The 18,827-nt window shown below is 37.4% G+C and overlaps 1 protein-coding gene across 4 annotated transcripts; it reads right to left on the bottom strand.

Annotated features, from left to right (window-relative positions):
* Positions 1-656: 656 nt before the first annotated feature.
* Positions 657-18,473, bottom strand: LOC135681909 (histamine H2 receptor). Of its 4 annotated transcripts, XM_065196559.2 has the most exons (3): positions 17,548-18,473; positions 8,812-8,985; positions 657-4,202 (listed from the first exon to the last, which is right to left on the bottom strand). In XM_065196559.2, the coding sequence occupies exon 3, from the start codon at positions 3,392-3,394 to the stop codon at positions 2,405-2,407; it is 990 nt and encodes a 329-aa protein (XP_065052631.2). In that variant the 5' UTR covers positions 3,395-4,202; positions 8,812-8,985; positions 17,548-18,473; the 3' UTR covers positions 657-2,404. The 4 variants fall into 4 exon arrangements, with proteins under 4 accessions (XP_065052631.2, XP_065052659.2, XP_065052650.2 ...); XM_065196587.2 differs by lacking the exon at positions 8,812-8,985; XM_065196578.2 differs by lacking the exons at positions 8,812-8,985; positions 17,548-18,473 and adding an exon at positions 5,874-8,792 and having other exon boundaries at positions 657-4,600.
* Between the last annotated feature and the right edge of the window lie 354 nt (positions 18,474-18,827).

Genomic DNA, 18,827 nt, shown 5'->3' with positions numbered 1-18,827 from the left:
GTGAAGTTGGCGTTCCAAATCCAGTTAGAAGATGGATGTTTGAAGTCTGGAACAAATTCATAACAAAATGTTCTTTTTGTTAATGTTTAATTCAGTATCCTTTTTAGACCGGCGGCTTACATTTACAATTAAGAGCTGGGTCATGAAAATTGAAATTATCCGAAGTTCATAGTCAAAAACTTTTGATACCTTAAAGAAACGGAATGGCTCCTTTTAAACATTTGATTCGTCGCCTTGAAATTTTTCTACATCAAATTGGGGAAAGCGTTGTTTTTGTGAGCCATTCGAGCTGTTATCGATTCGGAAATGAGAACTAGTTTGGCGCCAACCTGCTCTAAGCAAAGGTATTGATTCCAGCCCACTTGAGTAGGCCAGTCAACCCAATTGAATTTTTACAAAGGTAATTTTTCATCTCATCCGACGCTGATTCTACTTCTCATTCTCGAGGATCTCACACCTGAGTGTCTTGCTCACTCTCCATGTAAACCCAAATGCAGAATTGCGAAACTATTCATACAAAACATGGATATCATCTTGGTCAGCCAACCCAATAAGGCCAACCAACACAGTAAGGCCTGCAAACCAACTTAGGCCTGCAAACCAACTTAGGCCAGCCAACCAACTTAGGCCAGTTAACAAACCTAGGCCAGCCAGCTCACTTGGGCCACCTAACGCACTTAGGCTAACACAGTAAGTCAAGCTAATGCACTTTAGCCAACCAACCAACTTAAGCCAGCCAGCCCACTTAGGCCAACCAACCCACTTAGTTGCGCTGGCCAACCAAATTCAAACAGGTCTTTGCCTTCTGTCTAAGACTTGTAAAAGCAGCTTCTAGACAAAAAGACACTTAGCTAACATTAATAGCATTTACTTAAAGAAAACAGGTGACAGAAGGAAGTCATCAGATTTTGCACATCCTCCCTGCTGGTAACGAAATTAACCCTATTATAATGAAAAGAAAAACACGCCACTCTTTCAGTTGTATTTATATCCAATTAATTTTACTCAGTACACGCATTTTTCATTAGAAGCTAAACGTTTGAACATGTAATTCGTTGTGTAACTTTGTAGGAATTCGTTGCGAAGTTCTAAAGAGCTACTTTTAGTTGTATGGAAGATGAGGTGAATCTGATCATTTGCAAGTGGCAGGGGTGGACTGGTCCTGTTGGCTATGTGGCGATCGCTACCCGGGCCCCTCAGGAAGCAGGCCCTTCATGAGGGAATTTTTGAATCGATACATAAATTCATAACGATAAACTTAGGCTTTGCTGACTGGAAACAATGACTATCCTGCCTAAATTCTCTGGAACTGATTAAACTTATGCAAATTAGTATCAATTTTAGAGTACGCGAATTAGGTTTTATAAGTGACCACACCTATTAAAGGCCTTGGCACGCCCTACAGGCCATTTTAGAGCCACCAAGCCATCCCAGAAGTTAAGTGCCAGTCCGCCCCTGGCAAGAGCCCTAGCTTCTTTCTATTAATCTATTAATCTTCTTTCTATGTCAGTTGAACAGGAAATAGGCGCCTGATTGTTGCAAAGGATCATTTCCACCCCATCTTTAAAAGATTAATTCTCACGCAGCTTCTTAAAGTTTAAGGTGAATAGTTTATAGTCATTTAATATTTTGGCCATCTTAGGGCTCAGTTTCTTTTTAAAGTTTCTAATTAGACAAAAGCGTGTATTTTTTACAATATTCTACAGTTTCTATTTGGCATTATTGTATTTTGCTAATCCGTTACAAGAGGACGGCTCAATTTTGAGACCACTGTACAAATAGAATTAAAATCGAAATTGTGGAGCAGTTAAATTTATCCTTCATCATTTCGTTTGTTGCACTGCTTAAGTTTCACGTAGTTTTTGCTAGCATGTTTTTTACAAATGATATAAATTAAATTTCAAGGGCCCAAACTTGACTAGCTTTGCTTATCTTGAGGCACATTTTCTGCAAATTTTGTGGCTGCATCTTTGACAATAAAGGTAAATAATGAATATTGCATTGTGGTTTGGATATTATATACATAAGTCGAGGTAGTCTGTCAGATTGAACTTGACTTGTATCTACAAGACTTCTTTGGAACAAAATCATCGCTAAATGGACACCAAAGAAATTTTTTCCTCCAGTAGCATTCCTAGCAATAAGTACTTTGAATATGATGATACGGAATGATGGAAGAATTCGCGTTGCACCTTCCAACGTTTGCGGGCTTTGGACAGCTTATCAGCCTCGAAATCATCAAGATGATTTCAAAATTCTCGCTTGCACGCTTGCACGAAGGGCCTATTCTTGTCAGTCCATGGTTCGAATGACGCGCCAATTTCATCTTGTCCTGCGTTCTTCGATCATTGCTTGTTTTGCAAAATAATAGCTTTTTCCGTCTTCTTATCCGCAAATACCCCCATTATTTTTCAACTGGAGTTGGGCATACCCGTCTCTTCTGCGTGGAGCTAGCTGTTTCGTGTCTTGATCTGTCGAACAAGCAGCCAAACGTCTGCATGGCAGCCTTCCTCCAATGTGAACTGGGAACCGCGTATAACAAAGGATGCAGCACGTGATTCGAATATCCGATCGCAAGTAAAACAACGGATGCAATCTCTAGTTCCTGAGTATTCCCAACGAAGAATTTCGCAAACGACAGGCCTAAGAAAGGCGACCATAGTAGCATAACGCTGGAAAGGATTAAGCGGCTGAGGTTGACGACTTTGTCTTTCTGTGTTTTGATTTGCGATGATAAGTTGCTTACACCCGGTACAGCAACTGTTCCTTTAATGATCATGATAGGAAGAGCAAAGGTCCTACTTCGTGCAGCGTTTTGAACACTGCGATAATTACACAGCATTATAATACACAGTATCACAAATACAATTAGATCCCATAACTGGAATATTTGAAGCTTTGCATTGCATATGCGAGTTTCATGGAATGATTTCGAGTTAAGTGCAAATATGGGTACTAAAAAGCATGGTATTGATAGCAGCCATATTACAGAAATCATCATTTTGACTCTAGTACCATGGACACGAAGCGGCCTCGTAACCGATTCCATCCGCTCATAACTTATAGCAACCAGTGTTGCAATGGAGGCAAATCGTAGTCCAGAAAGCAGTGCATTATGGACAATATTAAAAGCGACACCAGTGTGGGGAAACATTACTAACTGCACAGTAGAATATGGTATCATTAAAAGGCACATAGAAACGTCAGTAACCGCAAGGTTGACCATAAACATTGCAGTGACACCATTCCATTTGCCTCGTTTGAAATAGACGACAATCACACCTAGGTTGGCAAGGCAACCTAACAGGGCTTCCAGGATGAAAATAATCGCCATTAATGCCTGGAACCAACTCTGGTGTGGGTAAAATAGAGTACGTGACGAGCAATTATTCATGGCTCTGCCAAAAATCTACAGCTTCGCTTCTGTTTATCGTTTCGATGCTTACACAGGTCTCCTCGTGCTCTTACACGCACCTTCTGTTTTTAGTATATAATGTCAGCAGGTTTATTTCTCTGGGACTGAGTGATCAAATGTTCCCCTCAGCAGTCTCAAGCGAGATTTATCTGCGGCATTGGCTAGTGCAGTGAGATACGCAGCTTAATCCCTGTGAACAACCATCTTTCAACTAGGTTCTTGACTGATTTAAATATCTTCCCAGACAAACGCAGCTTGGTTGACTATAAGATTGCAGCAGAAACAGTAAAATGACGATTCAACAGAATTCCGCCGATTTATATCTTCAACAGCGAGTCAGCAATCTACTTAATTAACACACGCCGGTAAAGATTGAGATCTCCACAGAACTATCAATTTCCGCTAAACCTTGCTCAACCTGATACTAACTGTAGTCAAAACATGACAAGCTTTCTAATTGGTTTTCTAAAAGTCCTGAAGATCTGAGGCCTGTGTATTGAAATTCTTTTAATAGCTTTCCTTTTGCAAGATTTCTGCTTCGTTTCTAGAGTGAACACCTAAAATCCACTACACAGACAGGTTCCAGCGTTTTACATGTCACAGAAACACCTTCAATTTGAACTCTCTTTCTCTCCGTGTATTGTCTGGGAGGCATGTGGCTGTAAAATCCAACCGAAAGAGGAATTTTCGTCAATTCTTCTTGTAATGTAAAAACCGCTTCTTTGATTGAGCCAGCTGTTCGCACTTGTGTTACGACCGGGGAACATTCGCTTGTGCAGAATCGACTCTGAAAAAAGGAAAATTTGTTTTTAAAAGCATGTCGTTTTCAATGAATTCTAAGGTGGATTTTGGCCTTTTTCATGGAGCGTGGATTCGAAATGTGGTGCTGGATATGAAATTAAGTGAAGCTGGACAATTCAAAAAAGGCAACAGAAAAAGTTTTTTAGTCGTTTTTTCTCATCACATTTAGCTGGAATGAAGCAATTCGACTGTACTGGTGCTTGAAACTGTACCGGTCAGCTAAAGTGGCTGATGCACCATTTTGTTAGAGGATGTGACAAGACGTATTACCTGAGCCGTTGTTTTTGCTATTGATTTGAATTGTCGGACATAGAAGTTTCTGTTTGCGAATGTGGGACAAAGGCCATTCATCTAGGGTACGGCAGAGTACTGTAGAAGCCTAGCCTGGAAGGGTTAATAACGCTTAAAATATAATGATGATTATATTTTAAAGAAGTATAATATATTATATATTATATTGTGTTGTTGGAGCTAGAAATTTAACTTAGGGTAAGATCTGATCCAGCAATTCCGCTTTCCTAGAGAAAATATAACCAATAGAGTCTTAGGGTGAAAATGAACTCTCTCTCTGTCTATAAAATAATGGATTTTTTCATATTTGTACACATTCTATGTATATATTTTGCCAATTATTCATCAACATAAAAGTTTTTGGCACAACTGGAATTTTCTAGTAACGCCAGAATCACATTTTGGTTCTCTTGTTTTAGATCTGCAAAACTGAGAAGGCTGTTGTTTCAGGGGGATAATTGGGTTTCTCATGTTGGAAGGAACATGCTGTTTATTCTGAAAGCTAGAGTTTTGGTGACGCATTCTATGTACTATGAATCTGACTAGGAACATTTTTGTCGACTGTATTATGAGTTTGAATGAAGTTTTCTTCTAAAAACAACTTTTCTAAGAATCTTTGATCAGGTTTCTCAAACATTCAGTATCCGTACTGCAAAGTTTAACACTACATTTAAAAGTCAAGCAGGTGTTATTATATTCTCTTCATTTAGCAACGTTTTACAAGAAACATCATTTAAAAATCAAAATAATTGAGCTATCGAGTTGCTTCAAAAGTCTTAGTACCTGTTCAGTAAATGCTAAGAAAATTTCAACTTTATTGCATGCTTTTTAGGAGAAAACGGTGCTCATCTAGCAAAACAGCCAGTCACTCGGAATTTAACAGCAAAACCAGCCTTCTGCGCTGTTTCAATTTTCTGTCAAAGTAAACTTTAAGAAACTCTCACATAACTTAAAGTGCTCGATTTTAATAACATCTAAGCTTTCTTACTTGCAAGTGTCAATTCTAGCAACAAAGATGTTTTAGATTCCTCTCCAACTCTACTTAGATAAATATCTTCTTTAAAATTATTCACGTTATACTATTCCAGTAACCTGGTCGGGGAATCAAGCAGAGGAGTAAGAACTCTAAGGATGTTGATCATCGATAACTTCCTTCACACCATCTTTTTCGACATATCTCGCAAAATCAGCTGGTTTCACAGGATGGAAATTTAATCTCACATACATTCAGTTAAATGTTTATCTCATTCGCTTTAATCAAATTCGTGCAATGAAATTTCTCTTCTTGTGACAGCTGTTTTGCCAGCGAGAGGTAAAATCCGTCACTTGGACGATTAGAATTATCACTAGAAGCAAAATTTGATACCTTATTATAAAGGTGACAATTTTAGATTCTTCTTTGACGTTTTTCTACCTTCTGATGTGTCCAATCGCAGTCCTAAAGGTCTCATTCAGATCCCATTTGATCAACAACTTTCAAGATATTCTTCCAACGTTTAGCACAAATCTGTTATACTTGTAGTTGATTTTATCTCCAAGCCACTCGGCTTCATTTCATGTAGGTATTAACACCAAAGACATAGCTGCTGGTATAAGCCACTATCCAAAAATCTTTCTTTAGATTTAGCTAGAGGATCAGCTAACTTTATATGTAAACATGAATTGTGTAAGTGATTACAAGACAGTGAAGGTCATTGATACTTAAGTTTGTATATGAATGGTGGAACCTGCTCACATCACTGCTTGAGTTCTATCACACAATATTCTCTTATTGTTAACAATATACTCTCTCTCAAAAGAGATGCATAGGCCCTGAAAGGCCTCAAATAGTTCACTCTTCGGTCTCATTTGATAAATCTTCTCTCGGCTTATCTTGTTTATCAATAATAGATTTTGGGTTCACGTGAACCTTGCCTCCTTCTAATTTGACATCCACAACATAAAGCAAGACGGTATTGGCTACTGGACGTTATCTATGATATATGTAATAGTGTTTCTATGCCATTGCGCAATTGCCACCTCTGTTTTGTGATTCCTTCCACGTAACCGCAAGGCATAACATGCACACAAGATCGGTGATTTGGCGTAGCTGACGCCTGCGGGTGGCACTCAACACTATCTGCACTGTGACGTAGCTATAGCTTTCAAATGCTTTTGAAAATTTTGATATCTGATCCAGCTTATCACAATCACTGAAAACCTTGCTTTTTCTATGATCTGTGAGACTATTCTTGATGATTAAGAAAAACCTTATAGATAACAAGTCCCATTTTCTATCTTTTCCTTCTGCTTTCGCCTTCATACATGCATATTATCATTCGGTTCGACATCTTCTTCTTTTTATCAAACTTTTATTCTTGCTTGAATTAATTTGAAGTTGAATAGCGAAAAATCATGGCATTATACACCTGATGCCTTGGCATTTTTAAAATTTGTGACAGCAAATGAATTCGTTCAAACATGATTGACCTTACGTCAGCTAAACATGGAACGACAACAGTTGCTAACAGATGCAATCAGATTGGGATTCCCGTCAAAATAAGAAATGAAAACAATGCAGAGATCTTTAAGAGGCAAATAAGACAATTGTCAATCTCTAATTATGCAAGTTATGATTTTACAAATTATGCAATTTGCATTTTTCAAATATAGGATAAATTACTTTAAGGGCGCCCAACCCAAAAAGGACCTCCAAATTGCCTTTTATCCATGTTCTTAAGACTTGGCTCTAGATCACATTAGTTTAAAAAACTTCACCTTAAGCATATAATTCAGCTCCACTTCAGTTAACAAGAAAAGTTGTAATTTTTACATCTTGCTATTGTGCTTGACATGCTCTACCTCTTAAAGGGGATTTTCCTGCAGTCTGTCAATAGGGCCCCGTCTCAGCCTTTTCTTTAGGGCCTCAGATACCTCCATAACACCACTCTGACTGTATGCTCAATTTGTGTTTACGAGTTAGTTTAGTATATTATTTTCTTCAGCAAGTTGGTGGTAAATAGCTGATTTTATTTGATTAAGCTAGATTTTTACCTAACATTAGATGAAATTATTAGAAATTGATAATTTTCATGCTTTGATGTTTGAAAGGAAAATTCAACGATCATCGTTCACCCTTTACACACTTTTTGCTTTTGACCAACTTTTTAGCCTTTAACTTGTATTGGTCGATTCAACAACTGATTGAAAAATTAGATGCATAATTTATCTACAGAAGCTCAGAATGTCTAAATGAGGATGTACAAATTGAAAGAATCTTTTTTCATGGATCTTGAGACATAAGTGATAATCAAGTTTAGGATTAATATTGAATGATGAAATAGCACTTTCCGACATCTTTCATAAAAGTTTGAGGTCATCTTGCTTTTAGGCTGATCATGATATACTGCACTGCTAACTTAATAAAAAAATTTATTCTCAATGCACAGATCTTTCAGCATTTTCAACAAGAAAGCTGGGTTTATAAAGTATTTCTGTTCTAGATTCGATTCATGTTCTCTTGCAACCAATTTTCCAGTGCAAGTATAATGCTTAGTACACTACACTAAAATCCTTGTCAACAGTTTCCCGTCTCCTCTTTAAAAAAAGGTTGTTTGACGTGATTTTTAGAGCTTTAATATTGGCTTCTCAGATGGTACTACACTCTCTTATGACTATATTTTGACCGTAACCTGTAAGTTGTTTGTTATAACTCTTCTTATGACGGTATATTTTAGGCAGAAATGCAACATTTCCCTGTTCCAAGGACTTCTGACAAAAGTGATCTGTGATCAGAAATTTATCGGCAAAGTTTAATTTAGACTATCAATAGGAATATTATATTGGATTACAGCCGAGTTTGAATTGACGTTTTCTGCCTGTATAGTACTGAGTTCGTTATCGTTGACAAAAAAACGATCTGAAATTCTCGACTGACATCATTCATACAATGACTGAGACATCTGTTTAGGAAAACTGACACTAGAAGCCAGGAAAATTTCACGGAATACAAAGCCGATTAGATCTATTACAACAAACGGATGTCTTTACAAAATTGATTGTGCAGGTAGATCTATTCAGACTAAACGATGAAACTGTGTTGCCAACAGCGAGCTCGTTCTTATCCTAGACTTCTTTTGTACAGAAATCTATTACTTTATAAGACAGAAATGAAAACAATTAGCAACTAAACTGCTGATAAAGTCTTCAACAATATAATTTTTGGTTTGAAAATAGAGTGTTTTTCAACAATAGAAGGCTTCTTGTTTTCTGTTTTTTCAATTCATAATTCATACTTTTTATCTGATTTCAATTCATATGATTACCTTTCCTCTGTGAAAAATGACTCGTCCAATCCTTTTCCTTGAAACCAGCAGCTTTCACAAAAAATTGTCACCAGACAAACTCTGTTTCGTTGAATATAACAGCCATCATCGACATATTATCGAAAGCCATCTCTTGTACCCCTGTCAGTAACCGCTGCAGCCAATGTTTGAATTCTATAAGCAAAGAGACTGATTCTTGTAATGACAAGAGAGAGACTAAACTGTTGAAAGTAAACCTTGAATTTATAATGCTCTTAGCCAGAATAAATTTAATACTACCTCAAACGATTATCCCCTACTCCTAAACCAACTGCTGTTATTTCCTCGTGAATGTTTTAGATTTCCCGACAATTCTAGCAGAGCAGGTAGTAGTGGCGACAACGAGGGTGTAGCTTAAAGCATATTTCGCCACACAATCGTCAGAGTGAGACTGAGAAACGACACAGATAATTATCCAACAACGTATTAATGCTCAATCCTGTCTACTAGATTCCTTTTTGAAATGCTTACAATTTTCAGTTCTATCAGTGCCTCCCTCAAAGCTTTATGTTAGGCACAATTTTTTTAAGCTTGTCTGGTGAACCATTTTAGAGATTCTAAGTAATAAAATGTAAGCGTTTTGGTACCTAACCGAAATGAGGAGCATCAGGACTTCGTAGCGTTACATAAGCAAGTCACGTGCGTTTCGATTTGGTGATTCCTTGCGAAGAAATTTATATAAATTCATGGCTATCTAAACAAAGTTCTTTACGGGGTGAGGGGCATACAGATACAATAGAACTGTGCTCGTAAGGTACTGCCATTGAGGTACTTCCCCAATGATACTGCCAGTGCGGATGTACATCCCATTATTTTATGCCACCAGATGAAAGTCGCTTTTGTACATTATTGCCTTAACACCAAGAATTGGGTTCCTTAAACTACATTGGTTCAGAATTATTTAGTAAAGTGGCTTTGATTTCAATTTTTGCACTTCGGATTACGTTTCTGTACTTGCTAGAAGAATTCCCACTTACACCGAGCTCAACAAGCATTTTCTGCCCACGTTCAAAATCACAACCATGATTAATTTTAGCAAAAATTCAGTCCCATTCCCCTAACTCTAGCACCAAAATTTTTCCCATAGGAGTGCCTATATACTTTCATATTTCCAAGTAGTTGCATCTCATAACAGTGACAGTCATTCAGGTTTACGCTTGAAAGGAGGGAGGATCAGACCTACGATGTTTTCACGAGAAAAAAGACTCCAAGGCATTCGGGAGATTGAAAGCCCAGACATTTGCCACTGTACTACATCAAAAAAGTTATAAAAGGTTTCCTGTTTTGTGAGGTGCCTACAGGTAAAGTACCTACCCCTGCCCAGAGGTGGCGCCAGAAATCTTCCGACAGAGGGGCTGGAGCTTCCGACAGGGGGGCTAAAATGACTAAAATAAGCAGTTTTCGTACGTTATTTTGTCAAATTTGCTCCGACAATAACCTAAAATTTCCTCCGATGGAGGGGCTAGATGCTTCCGATGGAGGGGCTGTAGCCCCCCTAGCCCTCCCCTGGCGCCACCACTGACCCTGCCTGACCTGAGAAACGGACTTTAGTCAATAAATTGTTTTTTGTCTAATTGGTTTTGACTTTGCCCGTTCCCATTAAAAGGTATGATTCCGCGAACTGCCAGATTGCTATTTTGATCCATTATGGTAAATTGTTCGGTAAAATTAAAGCCTGAAATTCATCAAACTGCGAATTTTATAAATATTTGTGCTGATTTTGTCATTATTGAGGCCAATCGCACTATGCACAACATTAAAGTTGAATTTGAATTAATAATGCAACATTATAAACCCACGCAAAACAGCGGATACGGTAAACAGAATTACAGTTTGATCTTCTAAATTACTGGGAAATTTATTCGTCCTTTTCCTTTAAATTAACAGCTTTTCTCTGAACAGCAGCAAGACTTTCCTGTAATATATACTTTCAAATGGCTTTGCACCACACGTACACGACAGGAAGAATATGTCGTATGCCATTTCATATGCTAGTAGAAACTTGATCAAGATTTGAGCGCTACGCCCGCGCGCACAAAAAACGTCAAATGGAAATCGGCCTTTATGCATCTCTAACGGCAACAGCATCATTCAATGATTGATGGCTACCTTTTATTTGATTCTTTCTCTTGTTCTATTGATAGATTAAGATGATACACAAAATTTATTTTTGGATTTAATAGTTTTTTTAAATTTCTGTAACATGCTAATAATACCTGATATTTAATAGAAACTATTTTCTGATTTTTTTAAGAAAATAAAGCTACATTGATGCAGTGGCGTAGCGTCCGGGTATTCAAGGTATTCAGTGAATACCCTGAGATTTCTCAGAAAAAATATTAATACGACATATATTTGTAATAACTAAAAAAATGTTTTGGGGGAATTGATTCTGGTTGAATTCATTACCTTCAATATTCTACATTATGTACAAGTACAAAATATCATGAAATTCATGGAAACAACACTGCGACGCATAGAGAGGCTGGGAGAACTTTGAAGCTAACTTTGAAGATTGAGCTACTTCATGTTGAATGGAGATCGGTCATGAATACGCAGTGAATACCCTAGACGGTACTTTAACCAATCAAAATGCTCCTTTCCATGAATAATATTTGCCGTTAATCAGCTAAAACAATGGTCCTGTACGCTGAGAAATATGCAGCGTACAGCCTCAAAGTTGGTTCAAAATAGTCTCGTTTTGAGATCGATATAAACAGATAATGGACGTCGGAGCGGTTGGAGTGATGGATCTTCATCGAAAACAGTAAACATGACTTCATTCAAAAGCTATTGCAATGTCCGTATTACTGTTTCATAATCATTCTCTCATTTGACCCCTAATCTTAATCTACCAACAGCAAAGTGGAAAGGTAAGGTAGGCTTCTACATAATACTACACTGACTCAGATCTGTGCCCTCTTGAAATGTCAATTTTGTTATTGCTTGTCAATCAGGGATGCTTCTAATTGTGTTATGAGACGGAATTAAAGTAAATGCAGATAGGCCTGGATAATATCCTTATAGTTGCCTGGTGTATTCAGTTATCTTGTTGGCCTATTTTGTTTGCATTATTCGAGCGCATTTATTTGCATTATTGTGCAGTCTCATCTCATTACCTTCGATTCTTTCAAACATTAACTTGTATTGAAAATATCACGATTAGGCCATGAAGAAAAAGTCTAGACTGCATACCACAAGCTATTTATAACTCGTGTAATGCCCTATGTGAATAATTTTGAAACTTTTGAAAGCCCTTTTGTATTAAGGTATCAAGATTAGGTGTTTACAGTTATTCCCTCTTTACATCAGTGCAAATTTTAGAGGATTCAACAACAACTATTGGGACATATTTCGACCAGCAAAATTTTACTGATTTTCAATGATACGTTTTGATTTGAATTACTTTTGATGAAATGGAATTTTGATGCAAGAATGAGTTCGAAGAGTATATTTGCGTTGGGTCCTTTTAGCAAAGTATCGTTTTCATCATAGTAATGCCCTGACAGTGCAGTACTTGCCAACCGAACCAAAAAGAAAAGTGTTAAAGTAATAGATTAAATGTCAAAAGCTAGTCCTTTTAATCTTCCTATTATCCCTCTATTTTCATCAAGCCCCATCGAGCCACACCCTGCCCCACCCTTTTGTTTAATAGAGAATACCCAGTTGAAGAAGTCACGCTACGCCACTGCAATGATGATGGCTGGTATCATTGGTCCTTGGTAAAAATACAACAAAAATGTTCGTTTTTATGAATTAAGAATCTTGTGGGTAAAGTCAGAACCAAGTTTCCATGGCAACGAGGTATTTTATTAATGGCATCATATTTGATTTCAGTCAGAAGGTGCAACTTTTTACGTGTTCACCTAAGGTATGTATTTTTATCATGCTTGCATCCCAATTTGCAAAATTTGAAAGCTTTAACCGCATAGGACTACAGAGGAGGAAATTCGAGTTTTCGTAGAGGGGCTTGGAGGTGAAAATAATCAGTGGAGTTATGTGTAGGCTACTCTGTGGCTCTTCTATCGTTTGTTTCATCTCGTTTCTTTTGTCATCATCTCCTGTTCTTTTACCCTAGAAATTTCACCTCGTTTTATCAGAGTGAGAGCATTGTGATCTTATTTTTTCGACAGTTCTTAGACAGTGCTTAGACAGAAAACAAAATTATACAAAGTAATCGCTTTCTACAACCTTCTTCGTTTTAACACAGTTTAAAACTACTAAAAGAAGAAAAGAGACGAGGCTGTACCAGACAGAAAAAACATTAGGAATAACCTATGATATTTTCCTGATTTAGCGCAGCATTAAGGCCCATAACAGGTTTTTCCAAGAATATTTTCACCTAACACATCTATATTTTCTCGTATATTTTCTTTCTTTTATCATATCAATCGTTCGAGCCTGAATTCGACATTATTTTTAATGGTTCTTTAGTGACTTTTTGCAACCATTGCAAAAACGTAAACATAAAATATTGTTTTCTTCAACCAAACCTCCCTTGCTTGCTGGTTAAAACCTCTCCCCAAAGGAGTTTTGTAAGGTTTTTACGTCTGTTATGTATAGAACCATTAAACATTGTTTCTTGATCAAAGAATGGGAAATAAAAACTGTCAGAAATTTTCTGCAATACCTTACCCTTTATCATAGGCGGACATAATGAAAGGATCGAGGAGCATGTTACAGATTGAGGGGGCTAAAAGGGTATTGGAGGGACATAAAAACAAAGAGCGGGGCGATTTTTGGTATGAATTCAAGTACATTTTGGAAATTATTGGGAGAGGGGGCTAAAGCCTCCGTTGCCCTCTCTCTCTTCTGTGGTCCCTGCTATAAAAAGAGGGAATCACTCGACATACTTGCTAAAGCTTCGTGGGCCACAACGTGTTACTCATTGCCCTTCGGAGGTCGTGTTTGCTGGAACAGCAGATGATTCGGTGGCCGCCTTTGTGTGCGCCTTTGTGAGCAGTTGCTCACAATCTTATCCAAAACACTCGTGCCGATACTAGAATATTCACTGCATAATTAATAAGAAAATTAGGCTAAATGACCCATCTTGCGAAAGAACACTGATACGACACGTCCATTAGAATCGATGTATGTTGTTGCACATGTGATAGAATTCCATCGATTCAGTTTTTACATGTTTGTATGAATGTAAGATATCTAAATGTTGCTACATCGACTTTTTGATGTAATAAAATAAAATGTTGCAAAATGTTAAAGAAAGGTTCACATTCAGTTTTGAATTTCATCCAATAACAGACACGTTTTCATATTTTCATGTTAAAATTAGTTACCTAGGGTCCCCCCCCCCCCAAGGAATTCTGAATCTTTTCTAAACTCGGCAGATTCGGCATTTTTGGCCTTTACTTGGCAAACTTGGTGGCGGCATTAATTAAAGAATCAATGATAGTCTATGGTATATTTGATTGTTTTTATTTTCATTTCTATTTTCATTTCTCTTCACTCACTGGCACGTTAATATTTTAACTTTTGAATGGCAAACCGAAGCCAGTGAGAACCAAACTCCACATTATAATGTTTCAGGGCTGAGTGCGCGAATGACGAGAATAACGTTCCGCCTGTGGATATTAACTATAAGAATAAGGTTGTATTTTAAGGTAGAGAAATTGCTCCAATGAGACATTTTCCAGCAAACTGGAATCATCAAGATTTGAAAATTTCCTCGCCTTCTGCGGCAACCATGGTGCCGCATCAGGTAGTAACTTTCGTGTACTCGATTATTGTGACAGGAGCATCTGCAAGCTAGCAAGAGACTTAATCTTCTAAGTGAAATTGGTCAATATTCTGTTTAATGATTGAATGACGTCTTTTTTCTTACCCAGAAATGTTTAGAGCGTTGAGAATATTAAAGGATCATGGAAAAAGATCTACAGAGAACTTTCTTAATATGTCTTTTTTCCTTAAGGAACATTTTTTTAAAAAAGCCAGTCCCCACAAAAAATAATACTCCCGCTCTAAATATCTGCTCTTTCTTGTTTGTTGAATTCATTTCTTGTCGTAATCTCAATGTTTGTGCGTCTTTTTCAACTGGGATTCCATGTCTAGCCCCCCTGTCGGAAGGTCAAGCCCCTCCGTCAGAGAATTTTCAGCGCCACCGCTGGTTCCAAGGAGCAAAGATGTTTAGTAATCTATCTAGCAACTTACAAACTGAAAGGTTGCCCTTGATCTGTTCTAACGTTATCGAGCAAATGGTTCGTCCATTTTTAGATTTCAGAGTTTGTTCCGTCAATGTCAGAAAATGAGAATTGACACCCACTCCCCCAGTGAATTTTTTTATACTTATCTCAAGTTCTTTACTCTTTTCCAGTAGTTTGAAGGACCACTCCAAGCCTTCAATGTATTTCTTAGATTTTTTTTATAAGATGGCAATTGGTTCGAAGCTGTGTTTCATTTTTTTAGCAAAATCTTAATTTGTATTCCTGATAATGAATTTCAAGCTGAAAATCACCCCAAAGTGCCGATCAATTTTTCAGAAATTATGGGTACTTTATGAAGTATGAAGGGTCCATTGTTGGGAGCCTCCTTTTGAGTTTTGCGAATGAGAGGCTGAATTCGAATAGCTTTTAGAGCTGGTCTGGTGTTCATTGAATATCCTTTAACTAACAAGAAATTTTCTCGTACTTTGTGTTGAATATGATTAAAGGTTGAAGCGAAACCTTATGTTGACTCGGTCTAAATACGTTGATATTCTATGCTGTAGATTCGGTTCAATTCACAACTTGATGATTCTTTTGCCAATAAGCCGCATTCAAATAGCTTTGTTTGCCTAATACATGTGAAGTTCTATCCAGTCAGTAATAATGATCTAAACTTCACCAAAAAGCGGCAACAAAGCAAAGAAAAATACGGCTTTATGCTCGATCTTGTCTGACTTGTGAATCAATTACATTAATTGATACATACTTTTCAGATAACGTATTTCAAAACAGAAATAATTTCCTTTCGCTCCAATATCTACGTCATGCGTCACCTGCCATGATTTCTTTCTATTTCAATTTTCCAATTTTATAAAACTGAGTAATAAAAAGCTTGACGTCACATTTGAAGTTCGGTCCACGTGTCATATGATTTCAATAACTTTGCTCTTTTGACCATTTAGCTGACAACGCCCAAAAGCTGACACTGACAACGCCCAAAAGATTATTTTCACCTTTTTGAAGAATATTCGGATGGTTCTCAAAATTTCTAGTCCAGGGAAGGACTTTTCAAACATGTTTTAAATTTTTAAGTTCATTTTAAGTCCAGGACCCATAGAAAGTAGTCTGGACAGCTTTTACAAAACTTTAAGTTTCGGAGGGCGGTCGCTCCCTATTGCACTCAAAGTGGGGGGAGGGGGTGGGGGACGGGTTCAATATATCGCCTCTCGCTGGAAAACCTTCAATGTGATAGCGGGAACATTTCGTTTGATTCTTATAAGATAATTCTCTTGAAAATGAATTGCTCATTTTCTAGTATGTTTATCAATAAAAAACTTTCGGTTTTTTCTTCTTACTCCAACTCTTTTTAGTTTTAAGACAAAAATTGAGATGTTTTCCATACCAGCATATGATTAAAAATTCCCAGCTTGAAATCGAGTCTTGAACATATTTCTTGGAGATATAGATAGAAACTAATGCCAGACCTCGAATAAAACCGTTAATTTCAAAACAAGTACAATTTACTCGGCGTTAAAACGGTACTTTTAATCTGCTCGGTCATTCGTGTCTTTTTCAACCGACGTCTGGAATCCATTAGCGGCAACTCGGTGATGGATCGCAAGTTTATTTTCAATATTAAAATACCATATGGGAAACATGCATTAAAATTGTCAAATTGCAGCATTAAATTTGTTTTTTATATTGCCCCCATAGCAGCCCTCCATTCCTAGGAGGTCTGTAAATAACAAATCGAAATTTATCGATTAATGTTCATGACTTCAACTGCCTTTAAGCCTCTGAAATAGTTAAAAATAAAGTCAGCTTCATTGAACGGACATCTGAAGAACAAGAGTTGCTGTCCGCTGAACAAGGTGTCCGTTAGTGAAAAGTGGCTTCTATAAGAAGTTCAAACGCAAAACGGCGAAGTTACTTGTCCCTGAGACTGATGAATAGTAATTTAGTTTCCAGCAAAGAATGCAATGTTTCCACTTTTCTCTCTTTTGATGCTTTTATCCTGACCTATAAATTAACCTGGGTTCAAACGAAAGACTCTTCAGAAGATCCCCGCATGTTCTAGTTATATGTGTTATGAACTGTGTTTTCTTAATCTCATTTTAGCCAGGATTGTTTGTTTTGTATTTTCTTTGCTTGTTTGCTTGATTTCTTGGTGTAAATGCTTTAGTATTAAAAAAGATATGAAATTTTGCGAACTTAATTACAGTTGTCAAAAGTTTGTGCTTAGCTGCGAATGAAAGAACTGTTCATCAAATATTCGTTGTAATTGATATTTTCTCTCTATTGAATAGAATTCTGAAAAATTTTCTCAGAATATTTTGCAATTTGAAAAAATTCTGCATGCTGATATGTCGAATATTTCTGCTTATGTCGTATTACGGTTAGCTTGAATGACTCTACGATGTCGACGCTCCGTGTTTGATGTACAAGGACCTGCTCGTTACTCTAACATCTTCATAAAGTTGCAATTTCAGTGACCAGTTAAGAGAGAGAGGAAAAACAGTGAAACATAGATAAAACCCACCTTAAAAAGCCACCAGTGACTGTGTAATGGAAATGAATTTTCTTCTTTTTCGATGTTTTGACGAGAATTACTTCAGGCGTCGTGTTGCTACATCTGTTCTCACGAAATTCTAAAACCAATTGAAAACACCTACAGCTGTCCATATCAAGTAAAGAGACACTCGCCAAACACGCGTTTTTAATTCTTGCCTTACGGTCAGGTTACTTTATAATTTCCATACCAACAAACGCCGCTTCTACACTTTTTACACGTTTTTCTTCAGTATTCAAGTTCGCTTAGGCCGCTAAGGACCGCAGCTTCTTCTTTTAAGAATCTCCTGCCACAGAAAAAATTCTTATTTGCTTCTGCCCTTCTGTAAAATAACAAGAAATCCTTTGTTATCTGTGAACAATCCCTTTTGTTTTAAAACAATGCTAGCCCTAGAATGATTCTATCCTTCCTACGGTACTGCAGTTGTTTGTGCGACTCCAAAGCCAAGGAAAAGCGCGCTGCTTCGTTCTATATCAGCGTTGAACGCAGTCTCAAGGCCTTCAGGGGATCGTGCAGAGACACCAGATTTAACATCTTGCACAGAATTGAATTTTCAGGGAAACTGAGACCATAATAAAGGATTCTTACGTCAGTAATCTCATTTCACAGCACAATAAGAAGAGTTTGGCTGATAATGGGTTGCTTTCTATCATACTCCCGGGCTGGATTTTCGACTGATAATATTCAAGAAATCCACTGATACGAGCCAGCGGATGCTCCGGTTCCTGCTTGAACAAAAAGCCACCAATTTTCTTTGCACCTTGCCATATCAAATATTAATTCGAAATAGTAGCCATCTCTTTCATCCAGTTAATATTATATGCAGCCATAGCTGCGAAGCTGAGCCCTGTGGGGGCTTAAGCTTCCCGAAATCCGCTAAATTTATTGTCAACTTTACAATGGTATTTTTGCTGTCTGTTCTTAGTATAGTGGAAAATTTGGAAGAAGGTGAGAACCACGAGCTTCTACGTGAAATGAAAAACCATTTATGCAAATTGTCAGCTATAGTAGTGATGTCAGAGCTCATGGGGGGGGGGGTACCTTAACATGCTTTCAAGGTCGGGGACGTGCCATTATTTAGGGGTACCTTTTTTTGAAAGGTGCGGAATTATCGGTATCAGTTTTTAAAATTTGTGAGGAACTATGGGTACCATTTTGGGGAAATATAACAAAATTATTAAGAGGGAGATTTAGCCTTAACAAAATGAAGGTCCAGTTAGAAATAAAAGTATGAAATATGTGTAATGTTG

This window comes from Rhopilema esculentum, chromosome 17 (assembly GCF_057945365.1).
Source record: "Rhopilema esculentum isolate cy_ngs chromosome 17, ASM5794536v1, whole genome shotgun sequence".
In the NCBI taxonomy this organism is placed as follows: Eukaryota; Metazoa; Cnidaria; class Scyphozoa; order Rhizostomeae; family Rhizostomatidae; genus Rhopilema; species Rhopilema esculentum.
The sequence above is the reverse complement of the archived record's forward strand: the minus strand, read 5'-3'. Positions and strand labels throughout refer to the sequence as shown.

Bases quoted from the DNA above. Each gene is read 5' to 3' on its own strand.
- LOC135681909 (XM_065196559.2), bottom strand. From the start codon at position 3,394: ATGAATAATTGCTCGTCACGTACTCTATTTTACCCACACCAGAGTTGG.